General features: G+C 39.0%; 4 protein-coding genes across 4 annotated transcripts; 2 read left to right on the forward strand and 2 right to left on the reverse strand.

Annotated features, from left to right (window-relative positions):
- Positions 1-94: 94 nt before the first annotated feature.
- GCK72_023775 (uncharacterized protein) lies at positions 95-1,687 on the reverse strand (the record flags this gene model as incomplete). The annotated part of the gene is made up of 8 exons (XM_053735544.1): positions 95-274; positions 573-644; positions 699-801; positions 846-999; positions 1,042-1,252; positions 1,299-1,408; positions 1,458-1,587; positions 1,634-1,687. 8 exons carry the CDS (start codon positions 1,685-1,687, stop codon positions 95-97), a joined length of 1,014 nt encoding a protein of 337 aa, XP_053579110.1.
- A 2,722-nt stretch (positions 1,688-4,409) lies between these two features.
- GCK72_023776 (uncharacterized protein) lies at positions 4,410-6,249 on the forward strand (the record flags this gene model as incomplete). Its single annotated transcript, XM_053735545.1, has 10 exons — positions 4,410-4,456; positions 4,509-4,666; positions 4,715-4,833; positions 4,926-5,081; positions 5,161-5,268; positions 5,316-5,456; positions 5,502-5,567; positions 5,617-5,836; positions 5,919-6,160; positions 6,211-6,249. The coding sequence occupies 10 exons, from the start codon at positions 4,410-4,412 to the stop codon at positions 6,247-6,249; spliced, it is 1,296 nt and encodes a 431-aa protein (XP_053579111.1).
- A 552-nt stretch (positions 6,250-6,801) lies between these two features.
- On the reverse strand, positions 6,802-11,971 carry GCK72_023777 (uncharacterized protein; the record flags this gene model as incomplete). The annotated part of the gene is made up of 24 exons (XM_053735546.1): positions 6,802-6,852; positions 6,906-6,986; positions 7,035-7,217; positions 7,263-7,436; positions 7,482-7,605; positions 7,862-8,005; positions 8,053-8,150; positions 8,199-8,293; positions 8,338-8,496; positions 8,539-8,758; positions 8,801-9,040; positions 9,085-9,213; positions 9,259-9,331; positions 9,375-9,553; positions 9,598-9,672; positions 9,722-9,807; positions 9,851-9,998; positions 10,045-10,206; positions 10,257-10,372; positions 10,422-10,596; positions 11,295-11,476; positions 11,521-11,627; positions 11,683-11,812; positions 11,860-11,971. The coding sequence occupies 24 exons, from the start codon at positions 11,969-11,971 to the stop codon at positions 6,802-6,804; spliced, it is 3,243 nt and encodes a 1,080-aa protein (XP_053579112.1).
- Positions 11,972-13,491: 1,520 nt separating this feature from the next.
- GCK72_023778 (uncharacterized protein) lies at positions 13,492-16,625 on the forward strand (the record flags this gene model as incomplete). Its single annotated transcript, XM_053735547.1, has 8 exons — positions 13,492-13,582; positions 13,630-13,798; positions 13,844-13,981; positions 14,030-14,099; positions 14,284-15,092; positions 15,142-15,430; positions 15,477-16,055; positions 16,107-16,625. The coding sequence occupies 8 exons, from the start codon at positions 13,492-13,494 to the stop codon at positions 16,623-16,625; spliced, it is 2,664 nt and encodes an 887-aa protein (XP_053579113.1).
- Positions 16,626-17,773: the final 1,148 nt, after the last annotated feature.

Consider the following 17,773-nt stretch of genomic DNA (forward strand, 5'->3'; position numbering starts at 1 on the left):
GCGTTTTCGTTTTCCTGTACATTTCATTTTTATCAATGTGAAAACTGAATTATTGACAGAAAAGGAGAGACCGTTTTGACAAAGATTGGAGGGGTTACATAGAAAGCATACAATAATGAGCGTAAGGTAGAATGAAGTGATTCATAACTGCAGCACCTATCCGGGTTGAGTAGAATGTGTCGACAATGTCCTGGTACATTTTGAATTGTTTGTGACTTGAAGATGCGACTTTGTCCCATTGAGAGATCTTTGATTCTAGAATGCTCTTGGTGTTCTGAAAAAAATTTTGAATATCATTTTATCAAAGTATTTAGATTACTGTTTTTAGATTTTGCTGATCCTAATATATTCTTTGTGTCGAGGAATAAAATTTTCTTATCAATCTCTCTGGGGAAACCCGTTTTCAAGTTTTAATCACGACCTCCATCACTGTTGTTTTGTTCTCTTAGGTTAGAAGAAGAAATCACAAAGCAAAAATCAGAAACTGCGTCTTCTCTAGTTTTGAGATTTGTGTTTCTCATTCGGTTTCCTTGACAATTTGCAAAAGAAATTGAAAGCCCATAACTGCTTACTTCAACTGACGTGATGTTGCATGTAGATTGATCGTCGCCATCTGTCAAGAAGTAGAAACCAATCTTTCGCATCTTAAACAGAAACAGTTATCAAAAAAAGTTGTTGACAGCAAAACGACTGCCTACCTTGGCAAGTTTTCCACCTAACTTTGTTTCTCCGTCAAATTGTATGAATTTCGGTGGGATCCCAGATGAAGTTCCCTGCAGCCATTGCCAGTTGGTTATCAAACTAAAATTTAAAATGATTTACGTGACAAATGGATCTATTTTTACTCGAAGGATAATCTGCCACACTTCGCCAACCCGGAAACTTCACATAAAGATGTCATGTAGGCGTTATCAGGAGCATACCACCAGGAAATGTCTTTTGCTAACTTTGCAAAATAGCTTTTGGAATTATAAGTTGGTTTTGCATGGTAATATCCGCCTGAAAATAGAATGTATTCAGAGATCACTTGGTATTTAGTACCTGCAACAAGCGGTCCCTTATCCGAAGCTCTATCAAAAAGAATATCCACGTTTTCCTCTTTTTCTGTATTGATATTCAATAGATTATCATTCCAATAAGTGTCTTGTTGAATCATCCAAAAAGATCTGTCATAGTGAAGAATAGCTCTCGCTAGATTTGCTCGGAATAGATAAAATAATTGATAGTATCCGTCTCCATAGTTAAATGAATCCTGAATTAAAATCCGTTTCGATAATGAGTCATGGAGATAGTCTCACCTTCAAACCTGGGACAACTATGTTTATCTGTTTCAGTTCTGGCCACGACTTCTTCAATGCAGAAGAAGCTTCTTGATCCAGAGTGACAATATATGCGTTTTCGTGTACACCTAGATTCAGATATGCGTTTGTTACACAAATATCTATGAACAAGATTACCTGGTATACTTTTTGTGTTGCAGAGCCAATTGAATGTCATATTGAGAGCATGCTTATTTAATATTAAAACGAGACCTGACCTATTTGGTTGCATTTCTGACACTGCATCTTGCAGCGATGGGTTGTTGATCTAAAATTACAAATATCTAAGTTGAAATCATTGTTCAAAAACCTACCAATCTTTCAAAACCAACATCTTCCCAGTTTTGCCATACAATGTACATTGCCATACATGCTATAACAATTTTTCGAAAAACTAACAGAAGAAAACCAAAGCCAAATAGTTTCCAGTAAGATGGTCTCTTCATCAGGTATGAAGTGAATAGAGGAAATACCTAGATAAGATGGTAAACCTTGAACAAGTTGCTGCAAACAGAAACGGATATGGTTGACGTTCTGTGAGTAGCCAGAGAGGACAGTCGGCTTGTTGACGATGTCACGAAGAAAAGAGGCGGGAGAAAACTGCATTGTTCGTTTTCGTCAAATAAGGTTCGCGCATTTCGATAATTGCTCATCGGTCAGAAATTGGATTGGATACCTCTAATTGCGTTGGTTGTTGTCTTCATAATAAGGTCAGGAAATACCTGAACGATCGGAATGAAACTTGGTCGAACTTCTTACGTCGCACTGGTCTAATGATTCCTTGTTTGTCAGGGTTTTTCATAGATCTTCTCTGCATTTCTTACTGTTTTCAAGGTTTCTTCACATGATTCAAAAGACCGATCATTGGCCGGTTACGATGTCGGAAATGCCATTCGAGAAGGTCGTCTGATTGAAAGATGCAATTGCTTGCGATGTCAAACTAGAAACTTGTTGATAGGAGAACACAAGGAATGAACAGACTATTGAGAGAATCTACTTTGGTGGGACAATCTTGGGTTTTCAGATATATGTATTCTAATAATTGTAAACAGACAAGTAATACTTGGTTTTTGATGACATCCTACTACAATTTTATGAAAATAGAACTTCTCGACAGCAGTTGTGTTCGATGTTTTAATACAAACTATTCATTTGGCAACGTTTTCTTTGAAACAGAATGTGAATATGACAAAATTCTTAGCACATCATCAACACGCATTTGATATTTCAGAACTGTCAAACTAGCGGATTCCCTTCGCTCTCTATCCAACATTTCTTGTCTCTCTCTCTCTTGTCCGGAGCCTAATGGTACGCATAGAGGAATATATGCCCTGCGGCAATCCTGAGAAGCATAACTCAACTGACGATTCCTGTTTCGTTCGCATCCCACGTCAGATATTCTTGCTATTTCTGTTAGAAACGGATAGTCACTCGAATGTCAATGTCACTTTTTTCTTTTTTCTTCCTCATAAGGCTTGACAAAACTTTTTTATTCTTTTGAAAAGTTTTTCCTTGAAGTCTTCCGAACAAAAGTTCTTTTTTTTCCCGCCCAGAGTTTCACGGAGTTTTTCACCTTCGTTGAGAATGAATAACTAAATCTGAGTCTCAAGTGAGCACCCAAAAGTTTTTTATCCTTCTCTTTCGTTATGTGGGAAAAGGTTCGCAGAGTTTCAAAACTACAAAGTTATAAATCATAAACCTACGAAATTCTGAAAGTCTTCTGATTTTTACGCTGATTTTTTGTTATTTCACTATACTATTCTATTCTTTCATCACAAATTTTACTTTACTCATGTTTATTATAAAAAGTACACGTTACATAAATTTTGCTTTCTTCTTCCGATATCAGTCGCATTCTGAGGTTTGAGACGATCATCACACAAGAATCCTTCAGAGAGTTCTTTCTAGGTATAATTGGTTATCATCATCTTTCTTTTCATATTTGTCACTTCTCCGTTGTATCCATTGCTGTTTCTAGATATCTATTTCGCTGCCAAATTGGATCAGAGAGTCCCTGACACAAAAACGGCCCGGTGTTGCTCTTTTTTCGAGTGCTTCTATTCCTTCGTCTCCGCTTCCTTATGCTTCTATTCCCATCTTCTTCTTCTGAAGACAAACTAGTCACGTCGTCGTGTATGTACATCTATGGCCCGCGCGCTTAATTGAAACATCAAACGGATTCACATTTGATTTGCGCCCCATCTAAAAGAGATGCTCACTAATCCAATTTTTTGTCTATATCGATGTCTTCTTGACTTCACTCACATAACACTGTGTAGGAAGGCTTCCGTTTTTTAGCGTCCTCGTTTTTGTGCGTAAAGGAAAAGGAAAAAGGCAGTGCTCAACACAGAGCTACTATAAAAACAAGTGAAAAACTAAAGAGGCGGCATACAACAGTGTTAAAAAGGGGTGAAAAGGCGAGGATGGGACAGAATAGGGAGGGAGAAGAAGAAGAACAATTATTTGTCCTGGACATGAGATTTTACGTATTGACTGACTTCACTATTCGACAATATTCAACACCCGGATAATGGACGGCTCATTCGACTTGGCCCCTATTTTCACCCACTGACTTTTCACGACTTCTGCAAAAACTCTTGCAAAAATCTTCCCCCATCCCATTAAACTCGGAGAAAGTCATCCCATTTTTCTTCCATCTCCTCTACTTTCCCGAAATCGTCATCAATCGTACACCCATCAAACTCCTACGCGTGATTTCATTCATTCACTTTACTCCCACTTTTCACTTCATTTCAGCAGAGCCCATCCACTTTTCATTTTGAAAAACTACGGAGACGTCAATCTTGGAAGAAATTCGTCCCACCCCCATCTTTTTCTGCGGACGGTTTCTAAGCGATATGGCTCATAACTCATCGGATCTCAGCCACTGGGCTCTCGAAAAAAAGATTTATTCTCCCTTCATCTTTTTCTTCCTTCTTTTTTCATATCCTCCTTTTGTCATATCCACCGTGGTGACTGGAAATCATCTTCCTTTTCGCAGTTCTTCTCTTGCACAATAGCTCTCTTATAGTTCATAGACCTCTATTTTCAGTCGAGTGTTGTGTTTTCCCAATCTTCCCCAATTCAATCATGGAGTTTGAAAACTTGACTAAAGAGGAATTGGAACATCTTCAGAAGTGAGAATTGATTTGACTCATTTCAGCTAGTACTTTTTAATTTTTGATTAAGAATCTACGATGACACAATTAATTTCGAAAGAAAGATAGGGATCATCATTCCATCAATTTTCGCTGTTATCATATTGGTGGGAGTTGTTGGAAATGCTCTTGTGGTGATTGTTGCATTTGGACGACAAATGAGAAATTCAACTAACACTCTTATTATCGGTTAGTTATGTTTCACCACTTCAACTTTCAATATAGTTTTTATTCTAGGTCTCGCCATTTCCGACTTGATGTTCTTACTGCTGTGTGTACCATTCACAGCGGTTGACTATGCAGCTCCTACCTGGATATTTCCAGAATGGACTTGCTCAATGATCAACTTCTTTCAGGTTAGTGTCATTTTTTTCAATAGAAAACACTCCATCCATATTTCAATTAGCTCCCATCATTTTCCGTTTCTTCTTTAATTGGCTTGTTTTAGCACACGTCTGCATACTGTAGTGTTTGGACATTAACATTGATGGCTCTGGACCGTTATCTTGCTGTCGTATACCCTGTGGAATCTATGACGTTGAGAACACCAAGAAACACTGTTATTGCATTATGTATCATTTATATACTTATCATTGCTTCTCAGGTAATCATAAAGTCAGAACGAGAAATTAGTGTCAGAAAGGAAAAAAGTTCCGCGTTCACGTCATAAACAATGAGTTTAGATTCCTGTGGGACGAATGCACGGAATATACGTCTATGATTTCATTATGGAGAAGCGGTCGACGTGTGCTATTCTGACTATTGCAACTGCTGAAGCAACACCAGCAATGGTTGGGGAATAAATTGAAGAGCTAAAAGGAAATTCTAGAAATTACAGGCTCGAACATATTTCATGACTTTCAATGTGTTTGGATATGTTCTTCCATTGGGTATTTCCGTGATTCTTTATGGTTTGATGTTGAGAAAACTTTGGGATATGCCTAGACCGGGTAACAGTCAAGTGGTAGGAGGCAGAACTGTTAGTTAAAATGTACTTAATGGCTGTAAAACATTTTATTTTTAGCTTGCGAATCGGGATAGTGGATCTAGCATACGGAGAAGACCAGAGGCTACAGCCGCTAAACGAAAGGTCTGAAAGTTTTTGAAAAATACTTCAAAACGTTGAGTTCTGCGTTCAGGTTACTCGTCTGGTCCTCTGTGTACTAATTACTTGGGCCCTGTGTTGGCTACCTCTCAACGTTTGTTTCTTCATGTCTGGAATCGCTTACCCAGAGCCACTTGTCATTTCTCATGGTGTTATCATGGTCATTGTTCAAATTGCAAGCCAAGTTCTTGCTTACACCAATTCGTGCCTCAACCCAATTCTTTATGCTTTGATGTCGCAGAGTTTCCGGGAAGGTTGGTTTTAATTGTATTCAGAAAACTGAAAAGAAACTGAAGAAAAATAAAAGAATCATGTGAGAGACGGAAATGTTTGCAGGATTCATCCGGATCATGAAAATGTTTGTTAATAAGCTGTCACGAGGAAAGTTTTGCACGAACTATCGTAGAAGTGCTCTCCGAACGGAACTCACTCATTATAACCAAACACCATCTCACCCAACTAACACTGTTGTTCGAGTTTCTAACGGAGAGCGTTCCACTCTTCTCAAAGATAACTCTAGCCCAACTACAACTGTCCAACCACTCCGTACCTCCATCCAAGCTAAGAAAACCAAAGCTGTAAGTTCGATATTTGAAAAAAGTCAGAGATTTTCTACAACTACTTGCAGATAGGACGAAGCAAATCCACTAGGAGTTATAATCTATGAACACAGACAACTCGTATAGTATGTGCCACGGGAATTAGGATTTATAATACGCGATGTAAGATAATACGGTATTCAAAATAAATTTTTTAACCAATTCACTTCAGGTCTGTGATACAATGCTTACTGTGCTTCCCTTCCGGCTTCTCTCGCAATTAAATCACTGCTTACTGTGTTTCCCTGTACATAAAATTGCAAATTTTTCATAAATTGCTTTCAGCATTTTGAAAATAAAGTTATTTGGAAAAAAAGTAAAAGAAAAATCCTATTAATATACTTTCAGATTCTGCAAAAAAGGCATAAAGCATCATAGAGCAAACCAAACAGCACATTTATTTCTATTAGGGGCAAATATAATGCAATTCGAAACAAAAATAATATAATTATTACTTGAAAATTCGATTGAAAATGTTGTGCAAGCGATTGATAATTGTAGAATGTGAAATGACTAAATTCTGAAAATGATGATTGTTGCGTTAAGTTAATTTACGACGCTGACTTATTAAAATTTCAGATAAGTATGTGCTATCTTGAATCGTAATCTTCCAAAATACTTCATTTTCCAGTTCTTCCTTCGAGGTAATATGTCAAGCACTCTCCTTTTCCCTGTAATTAATTATTGACTATACCAAAAAACGAATAAATCTTTCTTTGCATACTTTCACTTCAATCTTCCCTCTTTCCACCATTTGGAATTGAGGGAAAAAGCAATGAAGAAGATTATAGGCTCCCTCGGATATCTGGAAAATATAATAAAGAAAATATTCGTGAAACAGGGATAAATGAACCTGAATTTTATTTGCAACGCCAGTGCTCTCCATTCTAGAAGCTGTGTTCACTGTATCTCCAAAAAGACAGTAGCGGGGTGCTGCAAGACCGACGACGCCTGCAGCCACTGGTCCACTGTGGAATCCAATACGGACCATCATGAGTTCTTCTGGTCTATGAGCTAGTTTGAAATTACAAATAAACTGAAAACGATTTAAAAATGAATGTCTCTGCGTATTTCTAGTTACCGCTCTCATTTTCAATGCAATATCTGCAATATTCTGGGCGTGATTGTTTCCATTTTCTGTAGGAACTCCCGACACAATCATATAAGCATCTCCAATAGTTTCCACTTTGTAAGCATCGTGTTTCGCAATGATAGCGTCGAAACCACTGAACATGTCATTCAAAAATGTGACAACCTGCAACAAAATGACATATAATTCGTTTTTGATAATTGTGAAAACCTGGAGTGGAGTGGAAGTTGAAGAAATGCGAGTGAACCCTCTAATATCTGAGAACAACACAGTTGCACAGCTGTAGAGTTGTGGGAGTACTGATTTTCCAACTTTGAGGTCTTCGGCAATGGATCTGAAAGTATGTTCAAACGTTTCAGGAACTAAATCTGGTAACATATAACAAACTCAAAAACCAAAGTGCAAGGTGTTCAATAACTGCAATATCGCCGTGTACAGTTGCGATAGATTTGCACAGACACTTCCGATTGGTATGTGAAAATCCACGCTTCTGTAAGCGGCGATATGCATTCTAGTGCTCATCATGCGGAATATTAGAGAATATCAGTAGAGGGTGCAGAATAAACACAAAAAGAACAAGTTGAACATACTTTGGAAGCATACTGTTGAGCAGACGGTCGGCTTGTTTTTGAGCTTCTTCCAGAAGAGCAGTGCGGTCTCTGACCATGTTCTCTAGATTAGCTGTGTATTCCTCCATCATTTTCATCATTTGGTCTACAAGTGATCCTTTTCCTCTGGAAAACATTTTAATTGATGATTAACGTTAACAGTTTTGGCTTACGTAGATTTCAAATTGGCATTTACCATTGTTCTCACTTTTTTGATTGGAGGTCTCATTTCTGGAATTTCCAGCCAACAGGCCTCAATACATGACAACAACTGAAAGTAAAATGAGTATAGAATAATGAAACATGTGTATTCGATTACCTGCAAATTATACCCTTCTCCAGTATTTGAAGACGGGAAAGTTGGTCTGATCAACTGATCATCGTCATTTGCCATTGCCAACATTTCCATTAATTCTGAAGAGAATTATAGAAGATGCTCCAAACACAGTTTCGCTTACTATTAATGCTTTTATTTCTTTCATGGAAGGGCTCCACACGGAAAAGAATCTGATAAAGAACCATTCCGAGAGCATAGATATCTGCACTTTGGGATCCTTCTGGTATTGTTTTGGTGCTCACAATTTCTCGAATGATTTCAGGAGCTTGTTGCAAGTATTCTAAACAAAAGTTGTGGAGAAAAAGAAAAAAATCAAACTAACTTTTCCTTGCAAAGTCTTTTGTTGGATCTGGCACATCATCTGCTGATTCACTATCAGCGTTGACGTAAGGCCGTAGCTCATTATGGTCCAATTTTTCAAAAATAATCTGTTCAGTGGCAAAATTTGTCAGTTTCACTGTCCAATTAGAGTCTACAAGGCAGTTTTGCAGACAGAGCATCCCATGATGGAAAAGTGGGGAAGTGTGTAAAAAGTTGAGACCCTGAAAGCTGCCCTGTTATTCAAGAACAATAGAAAACTACACCTTGACAACATCTTTTGCAAACGAGACTTGGAAATTCCTTCCAAGTTTCAACTCGTCATTGAATAGAATATCTTCCAGACTTCCGCGAGAACAGAGTACCCACATAACAATGAATTCATTTTGCTGATTGAATGAAATTCCATAAAACTTGTTCAGATTATCATTCTCCAGAATTTTCAGTTCTTTCAATAGCTTCAGCTCAGATTTTGGAAATGTTATGTTCCGTACTTGTTGGTAACGCTGAATTCATGAGTTGAACTAGATTTCATCACAACAGAACTAACCTTAATTGCAAGTTTAACTCCATTGGACACCGCTTGTTTCGCAGCAATCAAACCGTTTTGCTTTGAATTCATACTACCTGAGAATGATCCAGAGCTCTGAGATTTGCTAGCTAATGAATGTTCTGATCTCTGCAAACGAACAAATCGAAAGTATTCCGACCAAAAAAAACCTACCGATTTTCCTTCCAGTAACTTTATAGACTCTCTTGATATTCTCCATGTCATGTCGTACAGTAACCGTTCTTTCCTAAATAAAAAATCATAAAATTAACCACAAAATGGTAAATTACTGTTTCAAATAAATGAAATACGACAATGGTCCAACAGTAAGAATGAAAGCTATCAAACTGATTCCAATGAAATAAGGACGATAGTCACATTCCGCTCCAGTAAATCCGCATTTCGGTACAGCAGGGGGTAACTTCCCACTATCAGATGGCCAATAGTACTGTATCGTTTCATGAGCAACCTTAAATCTGAGATAAATCAGGTGAACAAATCTTCTGGTTTTACATGTTCAGAGCACATATCCTCATTTTTCTCACATTGTCCACGATCATTGTTTTTGGCTTCCAGCTCCACCACAATCTGAAATAACTTAATTTATAAATAAAAACATCAACAATTGAAATATCACTTTGAGGGTTCCGTTGATAGCATGGTAGGTGGCATATGATGGAACCCGGATGGCTTTGTTGTTCATGAGCACTTGTCCGGTCATGCCTAGAAATTCTCTCAGTCTCTGAATATATTGTAACTTTTTTACCGATAAACTGTCGGTTTGTCATTCTGGACCAGATTAAAGAACCATTCATGTGAACATTGTAGCCACCTCCATCTTCAAAAGCATCCCGAAGAGCTAACCCATACAAAAAAAGAGCGTCGTAGAGAGACATGTAAGATAACGTAGCATACTGAAAAACTGAATAGACAACAAGAAAAAAAGAGAAATCGACATACGTGATTCGCAAGAACTCCAGTGGCCGTACTGAACTTCAACTGGAATTCATCGAAAAATTTCTTATCATATCCATGTGCTGTAATGATAATCGTGTTCTCAAAAGCGGATTTCACTTCTTGTTTATCCACATTTGCCGCTTCCCAGGGATAATGGTCGTTTTGCTGAAGATGTTAGATGTAAGTGTGGATTACGGTATTCTGTATAATCTTACATGAGCCAGCCAAGGGATTACAAACACAAACTCCTCGGTTTTAAGTTCAGATCTGTGCACTGCCAACATAAAATTTGTAACCGAGTGAATATCCATTCCAAGTTCCACAACGATAACTTAAAAATTAAACGGGTTTCAATATATTTGGTAAAATCGTAAACCTACTTCTTGCTTGGCTCCGAAGTAGTGTCAGCTTCCCGGAAGCAATAATTTCCTCGGGAGAACTGAATTGCTCAATGTCAACGATAACATTGAGATTGATATCTCTTTTCTTGATTTGATGTTGCAAAGAGAATACAGATAGCCTTTCGAATCCAGTACTTGGTCTCACAATTCCAATCTTAAATTATTATTTTTGATGTTAATGTCGTCTAAAGCTACATCCGATATCCGGAACAAGAAGAGGGAGGCGTCTAAAAACAAGCCGACTAATAACGGATTAGTCTATAATCCTCGAATCCATTTTGGAGTCTCGACCGATTTATCCGGGGCGTTTTAGTTGGTTGTATATTTTTGATTTGGCCAATGGCTATATCCGGTGTTGAGTCACTGTGATGAAATTTTTCAGACAAGCACCGGGGTTACGTGAATATGAAAATAATCGAGTTAGACAAGGTTTTCGATCAGCAAATAACAATAATAGGATAAAATGACTAAAGATTCAAACTGATGCAACGGTCAAACTAGTTGAACTGCACGAGTAACATCTGACGTCAGCTGGATCTAGTTACTTTCATTAAATAATATAATTTGTCGAAGATGTGTATCAACAAAATAGTAACTAATATATAAGGCAGAATAAAAATACTGTTATTGTTCAAATTTCGAGAAATTGCAGCTAATTCGGTGTCTTGAATACAAACATTACGAATTCGTTTCTATGGTCAGAGGGAGACATTGGTATGCCGATTATAATTGACCAAAGAGCAATTCACATGAATACAAATTGCTCCCACTTACATTAGTACGGAAATATAACATTCACATTTACGATGCAGACTTTTTATGATCTGTACAACTCCCAGATTAGCGCCTTACCTGATCCCAATTGTTTAAGTTCAAGTATGTAACAGTAGCCTTTGCCATTTCGCTAGCCGACGTCAATGCTACAGATCCAAGAGTTGGGAACTGTACCCGATCAGAGAGCGCGTCGTCTCCAGACATGTGGGCTATAATTGGTACATTCCACCTAGGAGCTAGCCTACCGATAACAAGCATTTCTGAAAAAAATATTTTATGAATAGACAAACATTAAAATAGTTACCATTATTACACCCCGGTCCAAAATATACAGAAGCATTTTTGATATAGTGAAGAAAAGCAGCATGTTCTACTCCTGAGAATTTATTGCAACTTTCCATTGTAAAAACACTGAAGAAAAATTGAATATACTAGTTCTTTGGACCTTATTTTTTCTATTTCTTACTTTAAACTATAATTATGAGGTAGGATATTCCTAGTTTTGAGATCATCAGCACACATCTTCAACACATCTGGCTCATGAGCAATAATAGGATTTGCTGGATGAAGATGTCCGATCCTAACAATCCCCTCCGCTGAAACGAAACATAGAAATCCGGAAATCAGTCGAAAGAAAGCTTACAGCTAAGCGTTGTTCTGACATGCTGGCTGATCTCGTCGTGACTGATTTTACTAATGGATCTTCTTGACTCGGCAACAAATAGAAGGGAAAGAATAAAAAAATATAGAATCATTGAACATTTCAGATAAGGGACATACTCCCTTCAACAAAAAATACTGTATTACGACTAAGATAGGGTTGAATACCAAAAGAAAATGTAAATACTTGAATACGATGAAGAAATTTGGTGTGAATGAGTTGATGAATCTCCGGAGGAGGTGTGAAGTCTTATGTAGCCACTTGCTTCTTATCATACCGGAAGGACCCATCGGAAGTGTGTAGATGGCGTTTAATGGAGAAGGCAATCTGAATGCGTATGTGTCACAACACCGAGAATCCTACGTTTTTCGGATATACACAAGTGACTATGTGTTTATGTATATTAGTATGTTGTTACACTTGAAGAAGGCACTGTCTGCACACATATCATCAAATTAAAGAGAAAAACACACGAAAGGAAAAAAATATAAATTATCTGACGTGCTATGTGTTCTATTCGTAGTGAATAAGTTATTGTTCGATATTTGAGAATGAGGGACAATTTTCTGGAAGTACTTTGAAATCAGCGAGCAGCCAAGTTGATCACATTGGAAAACACAAAAAGAACGCTCAGAAACATCAAAGAACAATCAAAAATTAATGATAACATATCACACGTGAGTGCTTCTTTAGGCAGGCTCTTAAAAATTGGGAGTTTGAATTTGGCAAGTTTCAAGTTTCTTTATCTTTTGGAAATTCAGAACGAGTGACTTTAAGGATGATTTGCCAAAACCAATTCAAAAGATTTTCTAACGCTATTGTCGAAATAAAAAAGTTCCGACATTTTTATTTCGATAATACTTTTTTTCAAAGTGTTCTACGTCCTCTTCTAACTTCTAATCAAGTCACCCTCGCAGAGAATTTATAATCCCTTTATTTCTGCAAAAAATTCCGTCTCTTTCAGTTTATCTTCATTTTTCTGTAGTTGAAACAAAAGTTCACCCACGCGGCAATCCCTCAAAGTGAATTCTTATCAATGATAGCAAAAAGAGATAGAAATCTTTTCTCTTATCTTATCCATTTCTACCATTTCTCAAATATCTTCCAATCCTATCTCCATCTCAGATAAACTTTGTCCTATCCCACTCGGAAAACCGCTGTGCAGTTTTGTCGTAACCTATTGCGCAGCGTACGCAGAGTAAAGAGCAGCGTGTTTGCGGAACTGACCTTTGCGCTCTCTTTTATTTGCGTACTCTCTCGTAGTGCATAAATACTATCTTCAAATAATTTGTGCGATAATATCGTTTTTTTCACCTTTTTTCTCTACATTTCTTTCTAGAAACTTAGGTCGGCTACGCAATTTTTCCTTAATAGCTGCTATCGGCGATGCCTATCTTCAACCGACCTTGGCACACACGACATCGCTCTCTTTTTCTCCAAGAGACACAGAAAACTGCGCTCGCTCTTATACACGCACAGGTTGGCTACAGGGAGAGGGCACGCCTCCACACGTTACCTCGCATTCACTCAGTCTGTTGCACTCTTTCTCTCATCGTTCGTTGTCTTCTAATACAGTATTTTTCTTTTCATTGAATATCGGTTTTCATTTCAGATATGGCTTTCAACGACCTTATCCGCGACTTGGCTATCGGCGACAACGTCTACAAATATTTCGATTTGAATGGACTTAACGACGCTCGTTACAGTAAGTTTCTGTCTGACAGAGACCCAAAAAAAACAATTTCTTTTCAGATGAGCTCCCAATCTCTATCAAGTACTTGTTGGAAGCCGCTGTCCGCCATTGCGATGAGTTCCATGTGTTGAAGAAGGACGTTGAAACCATTCTTGACTGGAAAAACAGCCAACGCAACCAAGCGGAGATTCCATTCAAACCAGCCCGTGTCATCCTTCAAGATTTCACGTAAGTTTCATTTCAAACTTTCAACTTCTAATTCAGCATTTTCAGTGGAGTCCCAGCCGTCGTTGACTTGGCCGCTATGCGTGATGCCGTTCAAAACATGGGTGCCGACCCAGCCAAGATCAATCCAGTGTGTCCAGTTGACCTTGTCATCGATCACTCTGTCCAGGTCGACCACTACGGAAAGTACGTGTTACACGACCTAGAAACGTAGCCAACTATTTTTCTTTTCAGCCTTGACGCCCTTGCAAAGAATCAGTCGATCGAATTCGAGAGAAACAGAGAACGCTTCAACTTCTTGAAGGTGAGAATTCGGGAAATTGTCATTTCAGTTCATTTTCCAGTCACGTTTTACTCTCCTCATCACTAGGCAAAAAATCACGCTATGCGATTCGTTGCCCTTATCGCACTTTTTGTTCAATGAACACACAAACATATATAAAATCACCCAAGAACTGGGCATCGAACAAAACGTTTTCTTATTTCAGTGGGGATCCAAGGCTTTCGACAACCTTCTCATTGTTCCACCAGGATCCGGAATCGTCCATCAAGTCAATCTTGAGTACCTCGCCAGAACCGTTTTCGTTGGAAAGGATGGAGTTCTCTATCCCGACTCTGTTGTTGGAACCGACTCTCACACCACCATGATCGATGGAAGTGGAGTTCTTGGATGGGGAGTCGGAGGAATTGAAGCCGAAGCTGTCATGCTCGGACAACCAATCTCCATGGTCATCCCAGAGGTTATCGGATACGAATTGGTTGGAACTCTCAATGACACTGTCACCAGTACTGACTTGGTTCTCACCATCACCAAGAATCTCCGTGACTTGGGAGTCGTCGGAAAGTTCGTTGAATTCTACGGAACTGGATGTGCTTCCCTCTCCATTGCCGATCGTGCCACCATTGCCAACATGTGTCCAGAATATGGAGCCACTATTGGATTCTTCCCAGTAGACAAACGTACCATCGACTACCTCACCCAAACTGGACGTGATGTTGAGTACACCCAACGTGTTGAGAACTACCTCAAGGCTGTTGGTATGTTCGTCGACTTCACCAACGATTCCTACCGTCCAACCTACACGACCACACTCAAGTTGGACCTTGGAAATGTTGTTCCAAGTGTGTCGGGACCAAAACGCCCACATGACAGAGTTGAACTCTCTTCCCTTGCTCAAGACTTCACAAAAGGTCTCACCGACAAGATTTCATTCAAATCTTTTGGTTTGAAGCCAGAAGATGCGACCAAGACTGTCACCGTGACCAACAATGGAAGAACCGCTGAACTTGGACACGGGTGTGACATTTAGTTATCTCGATAGTTCTTTCATTAATATAAGTTTCAGATCTGTCGTAATTGCTGCCATCACTTCCTGCACCAACACCAGTAACCCAAGTGTCATGCTTGCTGCTGGACTTGTTGCCAAGAAGGCTGTTGAGCTTGGATTGAATGTTCAGCCATACGTCAAGACTTCATTGTCCCCAGGATCTGGAGTCGTAACTAAGTATTTGGAAGCTTCTGGACTTCTTCCATACCTTGAGAAGATCGGATTCAACATTGCTGGTTACGGATGCATGACTTGCATTGGAAACTCCGGACCACTTGATGATCCAGTCACCAAGGCCATCGAGGAGGTAACCTTTCCCGTTATGAATTTTATTCAATTTTTCTATTCTTCAGAACAACCTTGTCGTCGCAGGAGTACTTTCTGGAAACAGAAACTTTGAAGGACGTATCCACCCACATGTCCGTGCCAACTACCTCGCATCCCCACCATTGGCCGTTCTCTACTCCATTATTGGAAACGTGAACGTTGATATCAACGGAGTTCTTGCCGTAACTCCAGATGGCAAGGAAATCCGTCTTGCTGACATCTGGCCAACTAGATCCGAAGTCGCTAAATTCGAAGAGGAATTTGTGAAACCACAATTCTTCCGTGAAGTCTATGCTAACATTGAGCTTGGATCCACCGAGTGGCAACAATTGGAATGCCCAGCTGTCAAGCTCTACCCATGGGATGATAACTCCACTTACATCAAGAAGGTTCCATTCTTTGATGGAATGACCACTGAGCTTCCAACCCAATCCGACATTGTCAACGCTCATGTTCTCTTAAACTTAGGAGACTCTGTCACCACTGACCACATCTCTCCTGCCGGATCCATCTCGAAAACCTCCCCAGCTGCCCGCTTCCTTGCAAGTCGTGGAGTTACTCAGAGAGATTTCAACACTTATGGAGCTCGTCGTGGAAATGATGAGGTAAGTTCAAAAATACATGATACTTGGACAATTTTTAATTGATTAATTCAGATTATGGCTCGTGGAACCTTCGCTAACATTCGTTTGGTGAACAAACTCGCCTCGAAGGTTGGACCAATCACCCGTCATATCCCATCTGGAGAGGAACTCGATATCTTCGATGCCGCCCAAAAGTACAAGGATGCTGGAATTCCAGCTATCATTCTTGCAGGAAAAGAATACGGATGTGGATCATCTCGCGATTGGGCTGCCAAGGGACCATTCCTTCAAGGAGTCAAGGCTGTCATTGCTGAGAGCTTCGAGAGAATTCATCGTTCCAATCTTATTGGAATGGGTATCATTCCATTCCAATTCCAAGCTGGACAAAACGCCGATAGTTTGGGACTCACTGGAGAGGAGCAATTCAGCATTGCTGTTCCGGATGATTTGAAGCCAGGACAACTTATCGATGTCCACGTGTCCAATGGATCCACTTTCCAAGTAATCTGCAGATTCGACACCGAAGTTGAACTCACCTATTACCGCAACGGAGGAATTCTTCAGTACATGATCAGAAAATTGATCCAGTAAATTAGTCGAATAGGTTGAACTTAAATTGTGATAACTCTATTTCTTATTATTAGACAATTATCGATACTTTATGCATCAATTTTTCCTCGATTCTGTGATATTATAATTACGAACAAGTACGATATTTTAAATAAGACGATTGGTATTTTGATAGATTTTTTCAAATTTTTATGATGATGTCCTGCTGGATGAGCTTTCTTATCAGTGATCACTTTCCTCGGCCACGGTCATGCGCTCTCCCGCGCGCAGCTGTGCATTTGAACTCACAACCTAAAATTGAGCAGAACGTTATCGAATTTTTGACATGATGCTTACTATATTTCTATTTTTTGAACTCAAATTTTGAAAATTTTGCTGGTTTCAGTGCTATAGTATTTGACGTCAATCTATGATCTCTCTCTCTCTCTAGAAGTGCTACTTCCATGTGACCATTGAAATACTAGATGTCTCATCATACTTGAGGAAGTAACTCGAGACAAGCACAATGAGTTCAGTTACATTTAGATTTGTTTTCAAAACAAGTATAATCCCAACTAAACATTTTCACTTTTCTAATCCCGAAACATCAGTTTTTATCTTCCGTTATTGGCATGAAAAAACAGTAAAGAAGCGCTTAGCCGCTCGTCAAACATCAAACAAATTGAAGAGACGAAAGAGAGTATAATCCTTTGTGAGTAAATGCCTCAAACTGACACCTCTTACTGATTAGTCGACACTTTTCGGTTGTTGGAACTTTCATCGAGAAACTTTTCCTCAAATTCTAAAAAAAAATGGTCCGCTTCCGATCAGATACGCCTTCGCTGTAGACGCTGACAAAAAACAAGAACCTTGGTTCAAGGTTGTTCTTGCTATTTTTTGTATGTTTTGCCGTTAGGACATTTTTCACGAGTAAAGACTTTTTGTTCCATTTTACACTTTTTGTTGCTGAACACATGAGTAAGAAAGAATGCAACAGTAGAGTTGGTCTCTAAGCCAGCCCACTTCCACTCACCCGGCCTAATATCTTTTCTGCATATGAAGTTCGTTCTCAATTGTCTTCTTCTGACTTGCTTCCTCGTCTCATTTACTCAAACCCATTCTACTTTCCTCTTCAATTCCTAAATAATTCTCAAAACGCACTAGTTTTCCGTAGGGGTCTCGTTTGTCAT

Source organism: Caenorhabditis remanei, chromosome X (assembly GCF_010183535.1).
Source record: "Caenorhabditis remanei strain PX506 chromosome X, whole genome shotgun sequence".
Taxonomy (NCBI): Eukaryota; Metazoa; Nematoda; class Chromadorea; order Rhabditida; family Rhabditidae; genus Caenorhabditis; species Caenorhabditis remanei.